The 21,814-nt window shown below is 36.5% G+C and overlaps 3 protein-coding genes across 3 annotated transcripts; 1 reads left to right on the top strand and 2 right to left on the bottom strand.

Moving 5' to 3' along the window:
* Nucleotides 1-2,015: 2,015 nt before the first annotated feature.
* Nucleotides 2,016-3,827, bottom strand: LOC106641362 (adenosine deaminase-like). The gene is made up of 4 exons (XM_014355770.2): nt 3,611-3,827; nt 2,933-3,515; nt 2,507-2,827; nt 2,016-2,436 (listed from the first exon to the last, which is right to left on the bottom strand). The coding sequence occupies exons 1-4, from the start codon at nt 3,825-3,827 to the stop codon at nt 2,016-2,018; spliced, it is 1,542 nt and encodes a 513-aa protein (XP_014211256.2).
* A 13,067-nt stretch (nt 3,828-16,894) lies between these two features.
* Nucleotides 16,895-18,837, top strand: LOC106641388 (retinol dehydrogenase 10). The gene is made up of 6 exons (XM_014355797.2): nt 16,895-17,132; nt 17,533-17,910; nt 17,982-18,096; nt 18,265-18,349; nt 18,462-18,572; nt 18,665-18,837. Exons 1-6 carry the CDS (start codon nt 16,950-16,952, stop codon nt 18,714-18,716), a joined length of 924 nt encoding a protein of 307 aa, XP_014211283.2. The 5' UTR covers nt 16,895-16,949; the 3' UTR covers nt 18,717-18,837.
* Nucleotides 18,838-19,130: 293 nt separating this feature from the next.
* On the bottom strand, nt 19,131-19,852 carry LOC106641361 (uncharacterized). The gene is made up of 2 exons (XM_014355769.2): nt 19,787-19,852; nt 19,131-19,454 (listed from the first exon to the last, which is right to left on the bottom strand). The coding sequence occupies exons 1-2, from the start codon at nt 19,850-19,852 to the stop codon at nt 19,131-19,133; spliced, it is 390 nt and encodes a 129-aa protein (XP_014211255.1).
* Nucleotides 19,853-21,814: the final 1,962 nt, after the last annotated feature.

The following is a 21,814-nucleotide window of genomic DNA, read 5'->3' as shown; positions in this document are numbered from 1 at the left end:
AAGTGCCATGCACGAACACATGGCGTATTTTTAGCACGACATTAATAAGAAATATTTTTATCAATTTTTATTTTCTTTTTTTTTCTTTTTTTGTATCCGAGACAATTTTTGTAATCCGTATATTTTTAAGACATGAAAAACCACGTATTTATTAATCCGTATATTTGTAATATCACAATGATTGCGTTCAGACGTTTATATACATGAATAATGTTAGTTTGCGGGAAATTTTTTTTAATAAACTATTTTTTAATACTATAGTATATTATTTTCAATTTTTTTTATCATATATTATAAGTACGTTTGTGTGAAAACCAAAAGCGATCCTCGTTGAATAAATCGCCTTTTAAAAACGTATTTTTCTCTGATTTCCTAGGAAATTCGAGATAAAAGTAACACAATGTTTCTCTTGCTACCATTGAACAGCATAATACGTCAGTCTTGTAAAAATATTCTCAGGATATATATTAAAAGTACGTACTTGTAGTCAAAAGAAAAAAATAGATTATTCAGAGAAGCAATCACTCAGAGACCGTTGAAAAAAAAAAAAAGAAAAAAAAAACCTTGATGAATAAAAAGTGACTATCCCCGAGCATCATCAATTGTGGGAGGAGACGTGCCCACTTGTAAATTATCTCTGAGGCTCGGGCTTTATTAATCAATGTCATCGCGACAGCAACGGCACACGGCGGATACTTATCAACCAGCGTGCACTGGGAACATATACTGTAGACGTACCTGCTGCCGAGCCAATCATGTCGTTCAACGAGAACAATGCAGTCGGTGTATCGATTCGAGCCGAAGAGAAAGACATACATATAGTAATCGATTGGCCGGAACAATGTCCTTGATTTTTTCACGCGTAGCTGTGCTGTAAGGAACAAAGGAACCAAGAGGGCCGATCGTCGCGTAGGTGCCCACCTGTACGGAGGCTTTCCTCTATGTTTACGAGCAGCTCATTGTCCAAACCCCGCGAGGGTTACCCGTTTGACGTATCACGTGAGACGTGATTAATCCATTCTTCGGTTTGCGTGGTTTTTAGTAAATCTTTTCACTCCCACGTGTTTTGATGAATCGAGGGCCAATTTGCGAACAAGGTAAGGGTCTTGTACCTCATTCGTGGGGTTTCGAGTGGTTGTGCGTGATGGCAATTGTCTAAGACGTACTCGAAATGCAGCCAAGACGCGCGTCAGACTGACTGAATCTCATTGTGCATTGGTCGAGAATTGCCAGGAGAGAGGCAGGAGTGGGTTCGACGGGAATTCGGATAACGCGCACAGGTGCATACAAATCGTAGTTGCGCCCTCTCGTTTCGATGTTTGTGCCTTGGCTTCTATATAAACGTGATACGTACTAATTTGTATAGGATTGTACAATTCATCCGGAGGGAGAAAAAAGAAACATAAAGTATTTATTGGTCTACAATGTATAATAATAAATAATTGACATACTATGACAAATTTTTATAGAAAACATTTTACATCGCTAAAAATAGATCTTGCAACTTGTTTCAGTTGGCGCAAAATTACGGCTTGTACAATTTTTAATTTGGAGAATGTTTAAAAAAGTTGATTAAATTAATTTTCTTTTATTAACATTGCCGTTAAATGTTTAAGGACCATTTACAATCAAGACAAGTTGGCCCCTGTTTTTTTTTTTTTTTACAATAGTAATGATTACGGTGTTGTAAAGAAAAAATAATTTAAAGTAGTTCGTAACAATAACAAAATATAACAATAATACAATAAAATATAACAATAATACAATAAAATAAAACAATAATAAACAATATAAATTAAACAAGATAAAAATTTGCAAAATCGAGTTGTGCACCTGATGGTACAGAAAAAAATACTCTTTGGCATAATATATAAAAGAGCCGAGTATAAATGACAAAAAAAAAATCATTAAAAGTGACACTATGACTGAAGGTCAAGTAGTTCTTTTCAACTAAAATTATAAAAATAAAAATTACCGTACGGCGTTTTGGCAACATTATGGAAACCTAGAATTATTTAGTTAAATGCCATAGATTTCTGACTTATAGGCTGTTCATTAAAACTCCTCAAATCATCAATAAAAATTTCCCAGCGTCTATCCCAAATCTCTTTGGCTTTTTTCTTCTGCACTACATTCATACTCGAGTACTCGATCGAATTGAGCGCGAGTTTCTTCAAAGCCCTGAGATCGGCACTGCGAGACATTATCCCGACAAAGGCTTCGTAGAAATCGTAACTCAATCCCTTGGCCTCCCACAGGCCAGGATCGTCATTTGACACCACGACCGGGTAATTGTTGGCAAAAAGTGCAGCTGCCGGATGGTTGCGGAGGTCCTTGACCAGACCCAGGACTTGATTGGAAATCGGCGACACCTCGATCGCTATGCTCTTGTCGCGCACCATTTCCATGACCTTCGGGTGCTTTAGCAGCGCAAACCTCCAAATGGAACAATCACATGTTACCACATCTGCATCTGATGGAGCAAAGAAAGAAAAAAAATAGTCACCCATGGCCGATCCTTTTGGTGTTGAGCAAAACAGCGTCGACGAGATTTTCATCCACACTCGTCCCGTACCAGTTGGTCTCGCCGGAGTGGAAGAACAGCTGGACATCGTTGCCGATCGAGCGCAGCCCCTCGGCAAACTCCACAAGGGGTTTGCCTTTGTCCTCCTGGCCGACGAGATCGAATCCGGCTATGAAATCCGGGAGTTCCCTTTTCAGCTCCTCAGCTGCTCTCAAATGGTTCTCGAATTTTTTATCACTGCATCCACGCCACGGAGCTATGATGAGTTTTGCTCCTACAAAGTCTGAATATTTATCCTGGAACCTGGAAATAAAGAAATAAGCCAGATGCGCGTTTAATTTACCATTTTAACTTATTAAAACAATTAACAATAATTTTATAGGGAATTTTAAACATCCGTTTGCATACCTTTCGACAACATTTTTACTGATTCTTGCAACTTCCGTTTGATTATAAGTTGTACCATTAATATCATACAACGGAGACAGAGACGTCCGTAGCTCCAGATACAGGATATTGTCATTGTAATTATCCAAGAGTCCTTGATATAAAACATCCTCGTAAACTGGCCTGTAGTTCAATAAAGGAGTTAAAAAAGTAAAAATCGACTCAAACTTGTCCCAGATGGTATTTTTCGTTAAATTAGCCGATTTAAGATTATCATTTCTTATTGTAAGTTGTCTCTTTATTCTATCATCGATGTTTTCATCAACTTGACGGACATCGCTGAGAATTTTCCATTTGCAGTGTTCGTCGGGCGTAGAGAAAAACTGAAGTTGTATATTATCGTTCTCTTCGCAAACATAAAGATGTGGATAGTGCGTGACGGTACGTAAGATGTAGTCTACTGTTGGCATGGCTTTGCTGTGAACGTGGAGGATCGCACCCTTTGGCATTTTTTGAATGACTTTAAAGACGTAGGATTTTTCAATTTTTTCGACAACTTGGATAAAGTTTTCCGATGGCAAAAACTTGGATAAACCTGTCAGGGCTATTAAAAAATCATGAGAATTACATTTTCTAAATAACGTAATTATTTATAATACTAAATCAAATAGTTAGTCAATTGTTTTATTTTGTAACAACCTGCATCGATCTCGCGGTGTTTGGCCTCCATCAAAATTTTATTAGCCTCCTGCTCCTGATCATTTAACACGAGATCGCTGCCAAACATTAAGTTGAACTCATTGCTTATAATTGATTTTCGTATTTTCATGTATTCCTCAAAGGTAAAATTCAAAGAGCGACAAAACGAGTCTGCAACCAGTAGAATCATCAACAGCATTACCACTTGGGTACGCATTTTAGAAAACTGGTGTTTTCAATGGTTATTGGAACTTTTTTCTGTGAAAATAAAACACATCCGGATACAGAAATTGTAATAAGGCTTTACATAAAATTGTATTTATGATATAGTCAGTGCATACACTCCAGTGGGTGGTCAACGTACCATGATTTGAAAAAAAAAAGTTTTCGCAAAAGAATAAAGGTTTGAATTAATTAAATAACCAATTAAACTATAAAAGCTACAACTGAAGGGATTCAAAACGAAATTCTTGGGTAATTTATCAATTAAAAATATACACATTCTTTCTTTTTTGTTACTTACATTTTTTCAATACCAATAAGTATATAATTTTCACGAAAAGGCTTACAGCTACGTAATAATTTTAAAATCATTCAGCATATTTATTATCATACGTACAAAAAGTTTTGGCTTGGTGACTATTTTTTTCCAGAAAAGTTATATTTTTTAATTTAACGCAAGTGAGAACTTTTGAGTTGATGACTTGATGAAAACGGAATCATTATTTTTCAAGTAACGATTTGTTATAAATGACTAACTTACGAAAAGCCAAAATTTCCTGAATGTCTACGTAAACATACCTAATCTATTATTGATACATGTTATTTTGGAATTTTCACGTTAATAAAGTTATAGCTATTGATGACGCATTGTGCTGATAAAAATTGTAAAGCCTATACGTTTTTATTCTATTTAATATTAAACAACTTTTTCCTACCCTAGGTGTTTTTGAGGGTCAGGTGTCCCGTCGGTAGGAAAAAGTGTTCAGCCCGCAAGTGCCATCCATCCGGGGCTATACCTTACAGTCACTCGGGCCGCAAAATCACCCCTGAAGCGATGGCACTTTTGTGACAACATTAAAATTTATGACGACTGAGAATGGTACTTTTCGCGTAATTCGTCACTTAAACACGAGACTAACATATTATACTCATAAATACATTTGTGATAATCACCAGAATTGGAATAAGCGAATAAAAGATGTAAATATATTATTAGAGATTGATCGACATAGTAGAAATAAAAACAACAATACTCACACGAGGCTGTCTATAATCACACACACACACACACACACACACACACACACCCGATGGCCCCGACGAAAACTAACGTGATCCACGAGTGACTATATGAAAATAAGCAGGATTCATAGTGGATTCACTGTCGAAAAAAAACACCATTTAAGAGTGCTTGCGAATGTAAGCTGCACTATTCATTTCTCGTTGTCGAAAACGAACATCATTCGTAATGATCTGATCATGACGTAGCATGACCGTCATGAAAATTCAAATTAATTATTCTAGTTCAATCGACGAATAATTTACTAAGTTTATGCAAATTTTCTACATCAACTTAATGTCTACACGTAAATCACGAGTACCGCCTCTTCTCTCTCAACAGTAAGTATTTTCTCGAAAGTTATAAATTGCATGCCTTCAAATTAATTTTAATATTATCAAACAATTTTTCTTAACGTATGTAAACATTTCTTGCAACCTAAGAGTGTGGATCAACTTTAATATAAAATTACTACTGTTGTGTAGCTCGCTGTACTCTTCAGAGCGATCCAGACTTAAAAAGTATAGAAAATAATTATCCAGTCGATGTATTTTTGAAGGAGACTACTAATGATATATATGAACGAAAGTGAACTCAGTTTTAAGATAATAATAAAATTTGGAGAGCCATAAAAATATCGACGCCTTGTAGATTTTTTTAGGCCTCTTTAAAAAACTGATCATTCAGTAATGAAGTACTAAACAAACGCAACCATCTGTCATGATGTTTTTTTGAAGAGTATTTTCGAAACATATAATTTACTTGGGTGCAAGTAAATTTGTATTATCTGAAAGAACTTGTCAATACATAATAAAAACAAAAATAATCATCGTAAATTGCAGTAAAATCAACTAAGCCCTTGTTTAAAAACTACAATGATATCCCAACATTACCTTAGTTTTTACGGTAAAATATCTGTAGTATTCTCTCCTAGGTCCTAATTGTTATATTATAATGTCCTCCATACATACGACAGCACAAACTGGATCATGATAGCCTTCGATGACCCGAGACGAATCATGTTACTTTTCGTCGGCGTTTCATGAATGATGTTCGTTTTCGACATCGAGAAATGGATTATGATCGTCTTCGACAGCCCCAAACGAATGGTATTTATTTTCAACAGAGTAGATTGAATCATGTTTATTTTCGTCGGTAAGAAATGAATCGCGTTAGTCTTCGTTCCATGGCCTGAAAGATGCTTGTTTTCATTTGGCTGGAAACAAAGTTTTCCCCTGTACGAAAATACGTGGGTGTAGATTCCATCTGGGACAGAGTTGGTGGAGAAAAATACAAGAAGTCGGTCTCACCCAGGAGTACAAAGATGTTAATTCGGAAATCGGCAACTTTCTTAAGTATTTTTTCGGTTCACCTTTTTTGAAGCCCAATGACGTAGAAGACTGTTTTTTTAACGACTGAACAAATTTTTAAACTCGCCAGTATGTGTTTGTGCTGCCTGTCCAAAGCTTGGATAAAGAGCGATGGAATAATTTGTTCAATTAAAGGGAAAGTTTATTATCTATGTGTATGGGACTCAACTCGAGTACTAGATTTCATGACCGGGACTGAACTCAAGCATACTACAGATAAGATAAATCGTCTTGGACTCAACTCGAGTTTTCCAGGACTCGGAGTTGTAACAATGTCGGTTACCTTTACACGAGATAAGAGGATGCATGAAACTATCGTTTAACAATAAAATTTTTTCATTTAACCGTCATTATTATAATATTCACCAGCAAACATTTAAGGCATGATCAAACTTAAAAAACATCCCTCTGATAATTGTACATATGATGATGTACGTTTTCCAGTTTGATTCAACCAATTGAGTATTCCCCTGTTTTATGACAATTATTATGTAAATAATATTTTTATGTATAGAATAAGAATCTTACCTTATTACTAAAAAGCAGAAGTTTCGTATGTAAGCAGCCAGTAGGAAATATGGAGTAAATAACGTAAATAAATTTGATAAAATTCAGTATTTCACAGAAATAGTACGCGCACTAGGTGTGACTTTTTCAGGGTGACAATAACTTGAGGCGAGCTGCCCTTACCGTTGGATCATCACTTGCGAGTTGCGAGCACCGCAGCCGAGCCAGGGAGTGCACAGAATCGTGAGGTAACAGCCACTTTAGCAATGCCATTTTTAAGCTCTTGATGACTCCCACTACGACTCTTCGGCTCAATAAGATATATATAAAAAAAATAAATAAATAAGAGTTACCACGCGCATTTGGCATTCGGCGTCAGTCGTATTTATCCAAATTTTCATGAACGTTTATAAATTAGATTAGTTAATTCTAGTCAAATCCTACAATCTCATTGGTTTTTAAGGGTATATTCTGTGAATACGTGGTTGACGCTAGATGTACACATGCGTATGAGTTCATAAATAACTCTATGGATATTTTGTGGACATTTTATTTCTGTGTCTATAAATTCTAATTAACATGATTACGTTTACACTGATCGATTAGAGCGCGCGATATTTACCTGAATATTATATCTTGTTACATAAAAATCTTTGTGACTTTATGCATCGCAGTGAAAACAGAAGAAATTTAATAAATGTTAATTTAAAATATTTATAAAAATCAATATATTGGTTGGTTGATACATCAATAATCGTAGGAATAAGTATAGCATTGGGTATACCATTAGTACTTGAATATATTTGTAGTACGTGGTTCTGAGATCATTTAGATGTGTTTGAAAATTAAAAGTATCCACGTGTAGCATTAATATAAGGTTTTGAACGGCTCTGTTTCAACACGATTGTCTCAAAAACAGTGATACTTCACAAGGTCTTGTTATAATATTATCGAGTAATTGATTCTTACGTTAAAAAATTTCCTGGAATACCATTACTTAACATATACAACCTATGATATTTTGTTATATTTAGAATTGTAAAGAACAATGCATCATTGCAACAGGCAACAATAGACAGTAAATAATATAAAAAACTATGATAACTAGAACTAGAAATAACTCTGCTCGCGCTTATAATTCAATGTACTGTAATTGGTCATTCTCTTTATTTAAATTGGATAAACACCTTTGACTCCAATTAGAACTATCTTCAGTTGCAGCTTCAATTCAGTTAAATATATAAATATAATAAAACATTGATTGAGTTAAGAGTCATTAGACAAATCGACTTGAGATAATATGGACTCGCAGTTTATACATTTTTTTTTTTATATCCATTACATATTTATGTGAAAATTGTCAAAAGATATTTGTTTGTGCTTTTATACTAATCTATTTGTCTATACTATATTATCCGATTTTATCTCCAACAGGGTCATATTCTTTATCATAAAACTAACCAGTGAAAATTGGCTTTAGCATTAAATTAGTTGTTAATAAAAGTTGAGAAAAACTACACAAAGTATTTTTGGGGTTCGACTTTGAAATTAATACTGTAGAATTATCTTCTAAATTGTTTATGTAAGTAAATATATTTTATCTTACGATATGACTCAACATTTTTTACTTGAAACTCGTATCAATACCATAATTTATTATAATCAAAATAATTAACACTGATTTTTTTGTGAAAGAAGTACAAATGTAAAAGAAGCTGAAAATAAAAAATAAAAAATTCTTAGTCAATTTAGTAAAATAAATAAAAACTTGAAATATATACATAAGTACTAACATTTTACTACGACACAATTTCAGAAAAAATTTCTTTTTAATAACTCGTTTGTTTTATCTTACTCTGATATGACGACGGACAAGAGCTTACACCCTTGAATTTGAATCCTCTACAATGACTCATTTCGTTGCCCTGCAAAACATTTATTTCCTACTTTCCTCCATCCTTATATCTTTTAGACGGACAAAGCCTGCACGCTCTCGTTTCTCCCAGACTTTTGGCGTGCGAACAGTACAGAGGAGACATTATTCGTCTCACATAAAAGAGATAATTTCTAGGTGTCACAACACATACTACAATTGAATAGATACAGTTTTTTTTTTAATATAAAAAATACCGTGTCTATAAGGTTACTTTAATGATAAAATTGATGTACTAAATAATATACAAAATGTTAAGTAGTAGCTAATGTAAATTTAAATTATCATCCCTACATATAAGTATGAAATAATAGTATAAATGTGCGATGACAGAAATTAGTTTTTTATTCTTTCCTAATTCTAAGGAAATCTTTTCTGGAAAAAATCGTAGCTGCAACGAAATATTTTTTTTATTCTCCAACACCTTTAATTATACTGCATGAACTTGTTTTTTCTCTGCGTGTGTCACTTGTAATTTTTTTTTTTTTTTTTTTTTTTAGTTGGCTGTGTTGACAAAAAATGAGATCAAAAAATTCAGAGGAGCCTAGCGGCACTAATGCACCACAGCTCATCCGTAATTTTGCCACGTACGTGTCGTGAGGATGATTCATATGAGCGATTTCTTGTTTACTGAGGTTTTTTTGTTTCTCAGGACTTCTCGTGGCGTTTTTGGGATTCATCGTACCATTTAAAAATTGCAATTTATATGAGTTCGAAGATATCATTCGATATTGAAAGTTGAAAATTGTCATGGGAAAACGAAATTTCAGTTATTTAATGATAATCATCTGTGTAATGTATCACCGCTCCTTAAACTTATTTATTAAAATAAATTCGTTAATTCACTAAAAATTTTAATAACTGATAACAAGTATTAAAATTTACTATTCTTGATTTTATATTTACACGAAATGATATTAAAAATAAAATACTTTCAATAAACGTCAATAGTATACACTTTTTCGTAAAAGGTTTATAATGTAGAATTTCGTATCCTAAAAAATAGATCTTTGCTAAAATACCCGCGAAACTGGATAATTTAATTAGACACTCATAAAAACTTCCGTCATTTGACGAAAGGTCCACAATATACGTTATAAAACGTCACATAAAAAAAAAAAAAAACCTATTACCCAAGTTCAATCGCACACCCAACGGAAACAACTACAACAACCCATGCTCTCTCGCTCCTCCACGTAACAGCAACAACACACAATAGTAACGACCTGCAGGCCACCGAGTCTCAGCGCATTACGTATTACATCCCGCGTCATCGTACCGATAGACAGGTCGGGCGAGTGAGAGTTCCCGCGCGTGCATAACTTTTCCGTTTAGCTTATACCAAACACTCGCGCGCCGATCGCGCGCCAAAGTGGACGCGCGAATTTTCCTCTCTCCGTTTCGTGAGATAACATAAGTACCGTATAGTGAACCCTTGGTGCACGTGTGAGACATTTCACCGGAATTTTCATGTCGCGCGAAACTGTGCTTGCTCCCCTTGGCAGTGCCAGGAGACAGTGGAGCTCTCGACGTTGATCTGTCGTTCCACCCCCGCAGGTAATCATCTCGACTTTAGATAAGTTTTCTTTCAAGAGGTAAAAAGCTCGTTTGAAAATTCTCTTGTGGTTCAGCTTGGAAAAATAATGGAAAAATCACGTAAGTTCCGTTGCGTCACCGTCAGTGGTGTGCAAACGCTTTTCACTTGTCTCGAGTGTTTTTACATCTCGGAGGTGGCTCTTAATCATCGAGTGGACTTGGCTCTCTTTTCTCGCTTCCCAGCGTGTAAACAAAAATCTCGTGGTTTAAAAAAAAAAAAAAAATTTCGCAAACATCTTTGGCCACACTGTGTACTCGGTTAGGTATGGCTTTCGTGTGGTCTGCATACTTAACGTATACAAATTTTCTCGTCTTCTTCGTTTTCTCGTGTTTGCACGGAGTGACAATTCTTTAAATAAACTGCCTCTCGCGAGGATGACTAATTTTTCATGGCTGTGCAGGATGGGGTCGTTAAAACGTGGAAAACCTTTACGACGCTCATCGTGAAAATGCGGTAAATCACGAGTTACGTGTTTTATTTTATTTTTTTCCTTAACGATCATCGCATGCCAAGGTGTATTATGCTCTTTACAAAGCGAAAAATCGTGCGATAAAAAGCGTGAAATTACATTGTACTTTTTGCGGCACACGTTGGATTTTTTTTATTCTTTTGAAGTTTGCGCTGTACAGTCTAATCAAGCTTTCACTGGTTTTTTCTCAAAAATTTACAGTTACCGAATGTCTCGACAAACTAATGTCCATTCACGATGCCCGATAAAGATTTTCTATTCATTGCAAATTGCTTTGATACAATAATTAATAATTTATGCTGACAGGTTGCGCAACTTGTTAATTGAGTATATTTAGCTAAGTGAAATTTTTTTTTTAAAGTCAATAGATATGACTCGTTTCAAGATTGGCATTTAATGGTCCTGTTACGATTTATGGGCCACGTACCAGAATATAAATGCATATTGCTCGAATAACTGTATACCATGAAGATTTTATTCTTAACGTAACCAATCTATTTCATTTCGGGTGGCAAGTTGATACCAATTAAAAAAACAATAAACTACATTTTAAATAAATTAATCGAGTTACGAGAGCGTAAACTGCATGTCGCTTCTGGCTCTGATGTAATGAATGGAAATCGGAAACAAAGTGATGCCAATAACGCTCGTGCATCTTCTCTCGAAATCATCTGCGGTAATTAAACGTAGTCAGGACTTTTAATTACATCACGATTTGCACGTAAATGTGTAAACGCATAAGCGAAATAGTAAAAAAAAAAAAAAATATTACAAAAGAGCGGACAATTGGATACATCCGTTGAGTTGTTGCAAAAAAAGATTGGGTATTGTTTTTAATGCGTTTCCAATGTATGTATTTTTTATTACGCGTGAGAAGAATAATTTATTTTTTCTCGATGGTATCACGTAACAGCGTTTGAGGCGTTAAAATGCAATTAGCTGAAGTAACATTTTGGTTTAGTTGATACCTACGAGTAGCATTTACTCTTGAAATTCTTATATTGTTCGCGAATAAAGTAAAATAATTACAAAAAAAACATGCAATCGTGGAAATGTAGAAGCATAAATTATCATTGATGCCTCGGAGTCGAAAAATTTTTTTGTAAAACGGATACTTAATTTCAAACTTTTTTATACCCGCAAACCAATTAGCCAGAAATCATCAAAGTCGTGTTGTATATATATATGTACAGGTGTTTCAAGGAAAACATAATCGAACTCGGATACATAGTTTGCACGAAGATTATGAAAAATTAGTCGCAAAAAGGCAGTTGAGTCGTTGCGTCAGTTCTCTCTACGATGGCTGAGATTTTTCTTCCGGGGCCGTTATTATCTAAGGATAAAAAAGCCGATGACGCGGAACTGTCGTTTCTTCGTTTGAATGCACGAAATATAATGTATTGCTGGTTACGCAGGTGAGTGAAAAATAATGAGCGTCAGGAAAGCAGGTATTGTCTTTGAAAGTAAAAAGAAAAAAAAACTTAATAGTTTGTAATTGACTTGACTTGTTAATGAGTATTTGAGATTCATTGTGCAAAGTGACATTTTACATCAATTTACCTTTTTTACCATTTTTCACATGATACAGTATTCATTTTTGCATACTCTAGGTTCATCATTACAAAAAAAAAAAAAAAAAATTCAAACGTAATTTATCAAACTGCCACGTGTATAATTACAATATAAGTAGTCACACTCAAGAGTGATTTCTTCGAAGTCTAAGATTCAAGTATTAATCAGAATTCTCTTAAAATTTTTTGCAACTTGTTTCCATACCATTGAAATATTTTACATGCAATATCAATTCATGATAATTTGCTTGAAAACATTTCATAAATAAATCTCAAAATTTCAAATCGGATTCAATTCTCATTCCCATCTGTGAATCGAAAAAAAAAATTGTCACTATTATTCCACCGAATCTGATTTATTAAATGGAAGATCATCATAGTGATCTATTTATTTTTCAATTGTAAAAATGTTAATACAATAAATTGGAAATGAAATTCGTGAAGTATAATAAAAAGTTCAAGTTTCGATTGTGCAAATAAAGGTAGTGTAAAATATGAGCACTTTTTTTTTTTAATGTATAAATTTAATGAGTAATGAAGCCTCCAACAAAAAGTATTTGCCAATGTTATCATTGCTCTGTTCACTGTTTGTTTAGTATCAGCTATTTTCAAATCAGAGCATTCATAAGAGAGACAGGGATAATCCATTTTTGTCAAAACTAATGTTCAGTACAGAAAAGTACACGATAAATTTTGCAAAAATTATTAAAACCAATCGCCTGTCATTGACTGCCAATCCCAACTCAGCGAACAGCCAAAGCCATAAAAACACAACCTCGTACTGTACTTATACTCATGAACCACCATCTCGATTCTCAGGAGAAAAAAATACCAAAAAATGGCATCGGGCGCCCGCACAGGTATACATATATATATATGTGTATACCATTACTTCGCCAAAAGTTACGGTATAGGTACATAGCTGCGCGTAGTCTCGTGCACACGCGAAAACATAATTTCTCCCAATCAAATGATTACGTCGGGTAATTCGGCTTATTGCTGCACTTTTGTGTAACTTTTACGTCAGCACGTACAAGAGGCTATCCTTAACTTTGGCGTGCGTGCACGCGTGTGTATATGTACCATCTATGTCAGAGATCTACTCGGGAAAAGTCGACAAAGCGAGCGTCCGTGTACCAATGCTGCTGATACACAAGCCGGAAAATCACCTTGGATTGTACTGCCCACGAACAATAAAGCTCGATAATTGGCCCCCGCACGTGTGCTTGTACACTCCACAGAATACATATTTATTATGTATAGGGTTTGGTGAATAAAACTTACATTTTACCGATACGCTTTATCTTTTTGCTGAAAGAGTAAAGCGTTATTTGTAAGATATCCATTGTAAACAATTATAATACATCGAGATTTGTATATGTTATACAGTACATCATAAACAAAAATTATAACAAAATTCAGATTTGCAATACTTCATCGTTTCCAGATAAATTTTTTTTCTCTCACATAGCGGATTTGCAACATCGTGATACCACAAACTTTTCAATCGTCAATCTCTTCTCGGTGACCAAAATAGTGGGGTACAACTGTAGGCTTTTTTTAGAACGACAGTTGTAATCGTGATTGAAACGGCGCACGTGCCCTGCACACTTTGCAATTTTTTTTTTTTTTTCTCTTATTATTTTATTTCCCAGATTGACACAATGGGTTCTTTTTTTTTCGCAATTTTCACTGTTGCGCTCGAAGCTTAAAGAAAAGGAAAAACAAAAAAAATTTCAGGTCGATTTGTACGACTTTCTTATGGCTGTACTGCCTTCATCTTGATCTATAAAGGTGGTGTGCATGTATATAGGCACATTAATCGTGCATATATCACATATACGCGCGTACGTGTGTTCCTTGGCGCAATTTAGGCCAGTGCAACAGCTCTGGAGTCTCGAGCGAAAGTCATTTTCCGGGTTCGTTCGCTTCGATAGAATAAAAATTTGATGTCTGTTATCGCACATCTATTGTCACCTTGATGAAATTCTCACATTATACGTAATTAAGAGGCGGAAATTATTTATAAAAAAAAAAAATAATAAAAAAAAAAAAAAAAATGTAATTAAAGTATAATGCATGGAAATGTGGAAATTAGACATCCAAACTTTGTGCAATGAAACGTGAACTCATCACCAACGCCTACGTATGCGCCAATCTTCAATTTCGACAACCACCACTTGAATCCTATAATTTTTCAGACGAATGCTGGACCTTTCACGTATTTACTACGCACACATAGTTATGCACAACAAACCTATACTGCACCAGTTTACGATAATGTGGCCAAGCCGTGCACTGTAAGCGACCATACCGAGTTGTATAACACACAACAACAAGTTCGGCTACATTGGTTATTACTAATTTTTTACCGATATTACATAAAATCACACTATAGGTGGGGCGCACGTGCGTGAGAAGAAAGGCACGTACATGATGGATATACATGCGTTGAAGTATATACAGTGCAGGCACGTGCGCAATATCTCACTGCTAAACTATTACCAGCGTACTTCTCAAAGTGATTTATTATATGGTACGGGTGTCACGATTATTATTATTATTTTTTTTTTATTTTTATAATATTAATGTTCAGTGGTACAAGGTAGAGTTATGCCATGATTAAGGAGTTGTCAAAAAAAGTCATATCCTTCTTTTGTTGTGAACGTCATGTACGATTTGTGACTTGGTTTTCCCTTCGTGCAATGTAAATATGGGATAATTTTTTTCTCAATTTATTATCATCGGACTGTCTCGTGTGCGAGAAAAATTATTATTATATTTGTCAAAATCAGTTTAAAATTACTTTATAGTTTTAGGAAACCATTAAAATTTACAGTCTAACAAATAAAAAAAAATGATTGTAGTCTAGCATATTGATGGAAGGATAAATGAACGAATCGCATTTTTTTCTGTAATGTTACATTTTTGTAACAATTCCGGACGATATTCAATCAAATGGGATAACTGTCTTTGGTTTCGTTTCGATCAAATGAAATTATTGACAAAAAATGTATTTTTTACCAATATTTTTCGAAATAAACTAAAAATTTACCCTATACATATTTGTCGCAATAACGTATACATCACATGAATAATTTAACAATTTTTAGTGGTAATTAAAAAAAAAAAAAAACTTCAAATAATAATGATTAATTATGAGTCAATCCAAAAAACAGTAATATTCATTGTCACACTATAGATTACTGTAAATCTTTCCAATAGTAGTATATAATTATTGTATCACTTGCGAAAATAATACAGATCTGGTTAAACTCAATTGCGTTGATGTATTTATTCGTGGACCATAGATATGTGTACGAATAGACAAAATTGATCCATCCATCAATCGAAATCAATTTTTCATACGTTGTCAATTAATTAAATACAAAAATCCCATAAAGCACATATACAGCAATACGTACACGTATGAACCTGTACATATCCAAAAACCTGCAGCTGTCAGTGTTACGTAAGTTTATGCGTATATACATACAAATTCACGTGTAGCAACCGATTTATTTATTTTTTTTTGTATATGATAACGATCGAGCCAGCCTGGGAAGTATGGAGTGACGAAAAATCCGCGCATTACGTAAGATTATCAATGTCTCGAGGATTATTCGAAATGAGATGGAAAAGAGAACGAAAGTAACTCACAACGCCAATGGGTATCTATTTTTTGTTGTTGTTGTGCGGTAAATTCGGTGCGGCAAATTCGGTCTATTAAAGCAAATGTCAGAAAAACCGAGTTTACAAATCAATGATAAATCTACATTATAACGAGCACGTGGTTTGAGTCGAGCGCACGATAAATATACTTCCTGGGTCGTTGCGTCTCGTTAGTCGTGAAAGGTTGCGGTCACGTTGTTGAGGTATATATATATATATATATATATATATATATATATATATATGTATACATTGAATCGCATGAGTTAATTAATACACACCATACAAGCTGAAAATACCATGAGCGATTTTTCGAGCGCATGCATCGAGTGAAATGGACTTGCGAGCTTGTAAAAGTACTGACGGGAAGTTTTTTTTTTACACTTTGTTATTAAATCCAGTAATAATATAGACATGTAGGAATAATTTGGATAAAAACAAATTTCTAATGTAAAAACGATCCGAAGCAACAATATTTCATTCTTCTTATCCTTTTACAAGAGACAATTGGAAAAATAATTGTAGCAAAGTAAAGTTATTGTGAAATGAAATGATGCACAGTGAAATTTCGTAATTTTACAATGCGATGCGTTAGTTATTATGAAAAAAAAAATATATATTTTCGAAGCGCTGTCTATTTACTTATACATTATGTTATAAATTATGTTGTCTTTGAGTAGTGCAGTTATCGACTAATAATGTTGAAAAATATTCATACGTGACTAGTTGTACGAAAGTTGTCATTTGGATCGTGCGAAGCGCATCCGACACAGTATCATAGTATGGGAAAAAAAAAAATCAACACCAATAATCCCAGTTTCGACCATTACTGGCTCAATGACTGCAATATAGGTACTCTGTTTACAGCACCACACTAAAAGTCAACAAAAGAGTAAAGTAACGGAATAGAGTGCGAGGATAGGCTCACAGATACAGCAATGTTGGCATTACGGGAGGAAGCTGTGTCATCGGGGCCAACGGGCCCTTCGTCCGTCACTTGGTTTTATTTGAGCTTCGAATTTCTCTTGGGACTCGCCGTTTCCGGATTCCTCGTCCTTCTCGCTGCAGTCAAGTCTGCACTACCCAAGCCACCCCGTGACCTCACCGGTGACGTCGTGCTGGTAAAAACCAACTGCTGAGTAATTTTTCATCCACGCCCACAAACCTATGTACACTTAATTTTTCGCATACCCTTACATACGAGCACCTCGTTAGATTCTCACGGTATTTTTCCTAAACATCCTCGCAAATCCATCATACATTTATCCAATGCGTATACTTCGTTTCCAAGATATTAACGAGTGAAAAAAAAAAACAAACAAACGAATTTACTAAACAATACTTCAGTCAATCAATAAACTTGGGTTGAAATTTGATAAAAAACTTGGAACAAGTGTGCATTGGTTCGTGTTAAAGTCGTTGTGGCACAAAACAAATATGAATAATTATTCGAAGAAGCAACTTGGGCACATAGCCAAAGATCTTGATCTATATAGTTAAAAAAAAAAAAAAAAAAAAAAGGTAACAGGAGCCACCTCGAGCTTAGGCTCGTCGCTGGCCGAGGAGTTCGCCCGAGGGGGCTGCTTGGTGATCTGCGTGGACGGGGCCGAGAGCAACGTCGAGGAGACGGCTTCGCGCGTACGCGCCCGATACCCGGGGGTGGAGCGGATCGGCCCGAGGTACCGGGACGCCAAGGGAGTAACGTCGAGGGTACGGCGCCCACTGGCCAATGACGGATTGGCATATCGCTGCAACCTCTGGGACAGAAACGAGATAAAGGAGCTGGCCGAGAAGGTCAGGGAGGACGTGGGCCGGGTCGACGTGCTCGTCACCTGCGCCGGCAGTTCGGGACAGGGGCTCCTCGACACCATCAGCCGGACCCTCATGAGCCACTACTGGGTGAGCCCAACCGTTTTTTTTTTCGATAATCTACGGTGGAACACTCATTTTAACCGATGCCCATTTCGCAGACGGTACTGGCCTTTCTGCCGTCGATGCTCAACCGCGAGAGAGCCCACGTCATTGGAGTCACGCCAAGCGTTTCCACGGAGGACGCCTACATGGGCTCGAAAGCCGCGATCGCAGGTTTGCGTTTCCTATCACTTATTGTTACCCGTCCCCATCCACTGTTTTGTTTTTAATTAGACAACGGGGGTCCTTTCGTACAAATACGCGTACTGGTGCACCACGTGTATAAACTTTGTTCAATTCCATTCCTTATAATATGTATATATATATATTGTATGGTTGCAGGATTGATGGAGAGTCTCGGGGAGCAGTTGAGCGGTCGCGGGAGTAGACTGACGTTCATGACTGTGGCGCCGAGAGCCGAGCCGAGGTAAGGTAACGCACGGGGGGTGGTTGTTGTTATTTTTATTTTTATTTTTTATTTTTAATTTTCCCTCCTCTGCGTGTTTTTTTTTTTTTTTTTTTTTTTTTTTCATTTGCAGGTCGATCGAGCAAAACGAGCGGGAAATCGCCAAAGGAGTCGTACAGGCCGTCCGACGGGATATGTGCTGCATCAGCACGACCTGGAGCTCCAAGGTGTTTTATCAGCTCAGGTAAGGCATTATACGCTTTATCGAGCGAGCTCGTGAATTTCGGTTGACGCAACAATGCAATAAATTTACAGACTCGTGTATTTTTTGTTTAGCTGTAAGCTGTACGCGGGAATAACGGCGTTCACGAGGTGGCTGGACACGTGAAAATTCTCATCTGCATCACGAAGGGGGGAGGGGGTGTGGTGTGTACCAGACAATGGAAAAAGCACACAATGCGAGGTATCACCACAGCCACGAGTACTTATTTAAAAAAAAAAAAAAAAAAAAAGAAGAAAAATGTGGTGAATAATATCACAAAGCACATATATTTATTACCTACAGAAAAGTAAGGTTGATTTAGCGTTTGTTTGTTTTTTGTATGAATTTCTCGTAGAAGTAGAGGTACGAATCGCATTATCGTCTAAAATAACAAAATAAAAGCTCCCACTCGGACGCTCCGAGATGTTGATGCAAGTAAAAAAAAAAAAAAAAAGTTTATTATGAAACATACAAGTACACGCACATCTGTACAAGGAGTAATTTTTGAGCAAAGCGTCTCTATTAATCGAAAAACAAGAATCATGACCTATTGCCAGCCAACAGCGGGAGGAGCACGTCGTAGTGGCCGCACTCGTTGCGCCCGCTGAACAGGAGATTGGCGATGCCGGCGCGTCTGCCCAACTCGCTGTAGAGGACCCGCCTGAGGTTGCCCGAGGCATCGGCTCGCCGGTATATCGACAGGCTGAGCTTGTTCAGTTTGGTGGCTATCACGCACTCGAGCTCGCTCGCGAAGGTCCCGTTCGCCCCCATGTGGCTCGCGTAATCGCTCGCGCTTCGTATGTTCCACTCGGCGAGCACCAACGACTTCAACTCCCGCCACGAGTCCTCGATGTGGCTCACCACCTGCGCATCGAGGACCAATTACGAATCTCTATGTTCGGTTACTTTTATTCGTGTACGCTCGTACTCCAGTGTATTGGGTAATTACGTTTGCCGAGTGGCAATTCCAATAGAAGAGAAACAATATGTACATTATAAGTATTGGAACTTCAAACACGAGTATGCTATTTGGACACTGAAGATTACCGTGTGATGTAGTAACCAGCACGGAAAAGTGACGATTGCCGCGTCAATGATATAATGTCGAGATAATAAACCGATTGATCGGTATGTCTTGCATTTGAAAAAAAAAAAAAAAATCCGTACTTGGTGTATAAAAAGTGCGTGTGAAATACCAGCGAGCGGAGATATCTGTGCCTGCTCTCCGTGCCCCAGAGTATAAAGCTGACAGCCCGGAACATGCAGTTCCCGTCGCCGGTGATCTCGTGCAGGCGAAACTCCTGCTCGGTTGTCTTGAAAACTCGACCCAAGCCTTTCTCGAATGACCAAACTTTGAGTTACGTTTCGTTCACTCGGTCGTTGCAATAACCAACCCTAAATACGTTCACCAAAGCTGATATTGATTATTACCATCTCCCGAACGACCCGCCGGCCCCTCGACGATACCAGGGACGCGCTCGTGGAAGCCGTGGCAGCCCGCTCTGCTCCTCCGCCTCCGGTTCTTCCTGGCCCCGCAGGTGGTGGTGGTGGTGGAGCACCTCCGGCAGCAGCTTTTGCTCCCCCCGACTCGCGCTGCTCTCTCGGGGATGCCGTCGTCGCGGCCAACGGCTTCCGGCGGCCGGCACGTTTCTCGGCCATAGCTGCGACGATGCTCTTTTACGGTGTCTTGCTCGTGCTGGTGTTTCCCTGCATTCTCATTGCCGTTGCATCGTTGCTGCTGGTTCTCGGTGACAGGGGAGCCTAAATGTCGGATCGGTCGGAAGAGTTTTCTCGAGAGAGAGGGGGCAAGGTTGTTTTTTTTTTTTTTTGCTCTTTCGCCGGAATACCGTTATGAATCCAAGTGTCGTCGTCGTCGTTGTCGTAAACGTCGAAGCACCAGAAGCATGGCAGGAAAAGGTTTTTTAGTAAAATGCTTGTCGGTGTCGACGGTAGTCGATGGCACGCGAAAATCTTGCGGGTTGGAGGTTAACGTTGCTTCGTTTTTTCGTCCATATGCTCGAAGGGGGTATACACACGTGTTTTTTAATATATTTATTTATTTGTTTATTTATTTATTTATTTATCGGTCATGCAATTTTTTATAAGTCATTGGTTGAATTCACCATAACTCGATTAATGATAAATTGATCATTTTTATTTAACTCTTTAACCTTATACACAATTAGTTAATGGTTGACAAATGAATGAATACAGCTCGAGCATACAAAATTTATCTAGTAATTTCAAATAGTCTCATGATGAATTTAGCGGGCATCTAACGTATCTTTTTATTTTTTGTTTTGTAAAATTATTCAAGGGTAAATTATTAATTTGTTCTCCCAAAAAACGTTTTTTTTTTGTTATTTTAACGATCGTGCTGAAAGTTTCATACGTCAGTACCTACTTGCGTTCTTCAAAAATTATAATACATTTATTGAATTAGCTACATGGTACAATCAACTAGATATTTTTAATCTGAATTTTTCATGATTATTTTGTATAGAGTTTGAATTGTACACATTAAATAGAAATTTATTTGATTTTATTAATTTCATCATATAATTGTCAAAAAAACAGAAAAAAAATATTTAGGATTACGTAAAAATATGCTGTTCTTTATCACGAATATTTGGTCAAAACTTAATTACAACATATTATTAATTTACTTTTTCCGCCCTCGGGTGGTTTTGGGAGTCTGGTACTTCCTCGGGCGAAAAAGCAGTTTTCCTATACTCGTTCGAAAAGTCTTTTTTACGACCCTCGTTACGGACCTCGCCTTCGGCTCGGGCCGCAAACCTCTCGGTTCGCAAACAAAGACTTTTCAAACTCGTAGGAAAACTACTATTGTAATGACTTTAAAACGATTGAACCAATTATATAAATTTAAAAAAAAACTGTTAAATATGCTACAGCGTATAAATACAAATGCAAATAAAAAACTGTACTATTTTTGTTTAACTAAATAAAAACGTAACAATTTTTTGTACTGCAAAATCATAGTTTTGAAAATTCTGAAAGAAAGCAAAACAAATAAATATGTGAGTTATGATATTAACAAATAATCTTTTTTCCGAAGATTTCTGCCCTGGTACGACTTTTTAAAGTAAACATATTGATCAAAGTAATTTATTTCACTGGCGCCAGAGCATTTAATCTAATCTGCAGAAAAAGATTATAAAAACCGGAGAAAAAACAATTTTACCCACAAGGTTTTACGCTCCATT

The sequence above is a fragment of the Copidosoma floridanum genome, unplaced genomic scaffold (genome assembly GCF_036245765.1).
Source record: "Copidosoma floridanum isolate Cflo_tuat_1 unplaced genomic scaffold, Cflo_Japanese_pri ptg000020l, whole genome shotgun sequence".
NCBI classification, from domain to species: domain Eukaryota; kingdom Metazoa; phylum Arthropoda; class Insecta; order Hymenoptera; family Encyrtidae; genus Copidosoma; species Copidosoma floridanum.
The sequence above is the reverse complement of the archived record's forward strand: the minus strand, read 5'-3'. Positions and strand labels throughout refer to the sequence as shown.

Coding starts and splice junctions, on each gene's coding strand:
- LOC106641362 (XM_014355770.2), bottom strand. CDS start 3,827: ATGCGTACCCAAGTGGTAATGCTGTTGATGATTCTACTGGTTGCAGAC. Junction 3,516..3,610: donor ACACCGCGAGATCGATGCAG/GTTGTTACAAAA, acceptor ATTTTTTAATAG/CCCTGACAGGTTTATCCAAG. Junction 2,437..2,506: donor ACCAAAAGGATCGGCCATGG/GTGACTATTTTT, acceptor TTCCATTTGGAG/GTTTGCGCTGCTAAAGCACC.
- LOC106641388 (XM_014355797.2), top strand. CDS start 16,950: ATGTTGGCATTACGGGAGGAAGCTGTGTCATCGGGGCCAACGGGCCCT. Junction 17,133..17,532: donor TCACCGGTGACGTCGTGCTG/GTAAAAACCAAC, acceptor AAAAAAAAAAAG/GTAACAGGAGCCACCTCGAG. Junction 18,573..18,664: donor AAGGTGTTTTATCAGCTCAG/GTAAGGCATTAT, acceptor TTTTTTGTTTAG/CTGTAAGCTGTACGCGGGAA.
- LOC106641361 (XM_014355769.2), bottom strand. CDS start 19,852: ATGTTCCGGGCTGTCAGCTTTATACTCTGGGGCACGGAGAGCAGGCAC. Junction 19,455..19,786: donor ACAGATATCTCCGCTCGCTG/GTATTTCACACG, acceptor CTCGATGCGCAG/GTGGTGAGCCACATCGAGGA.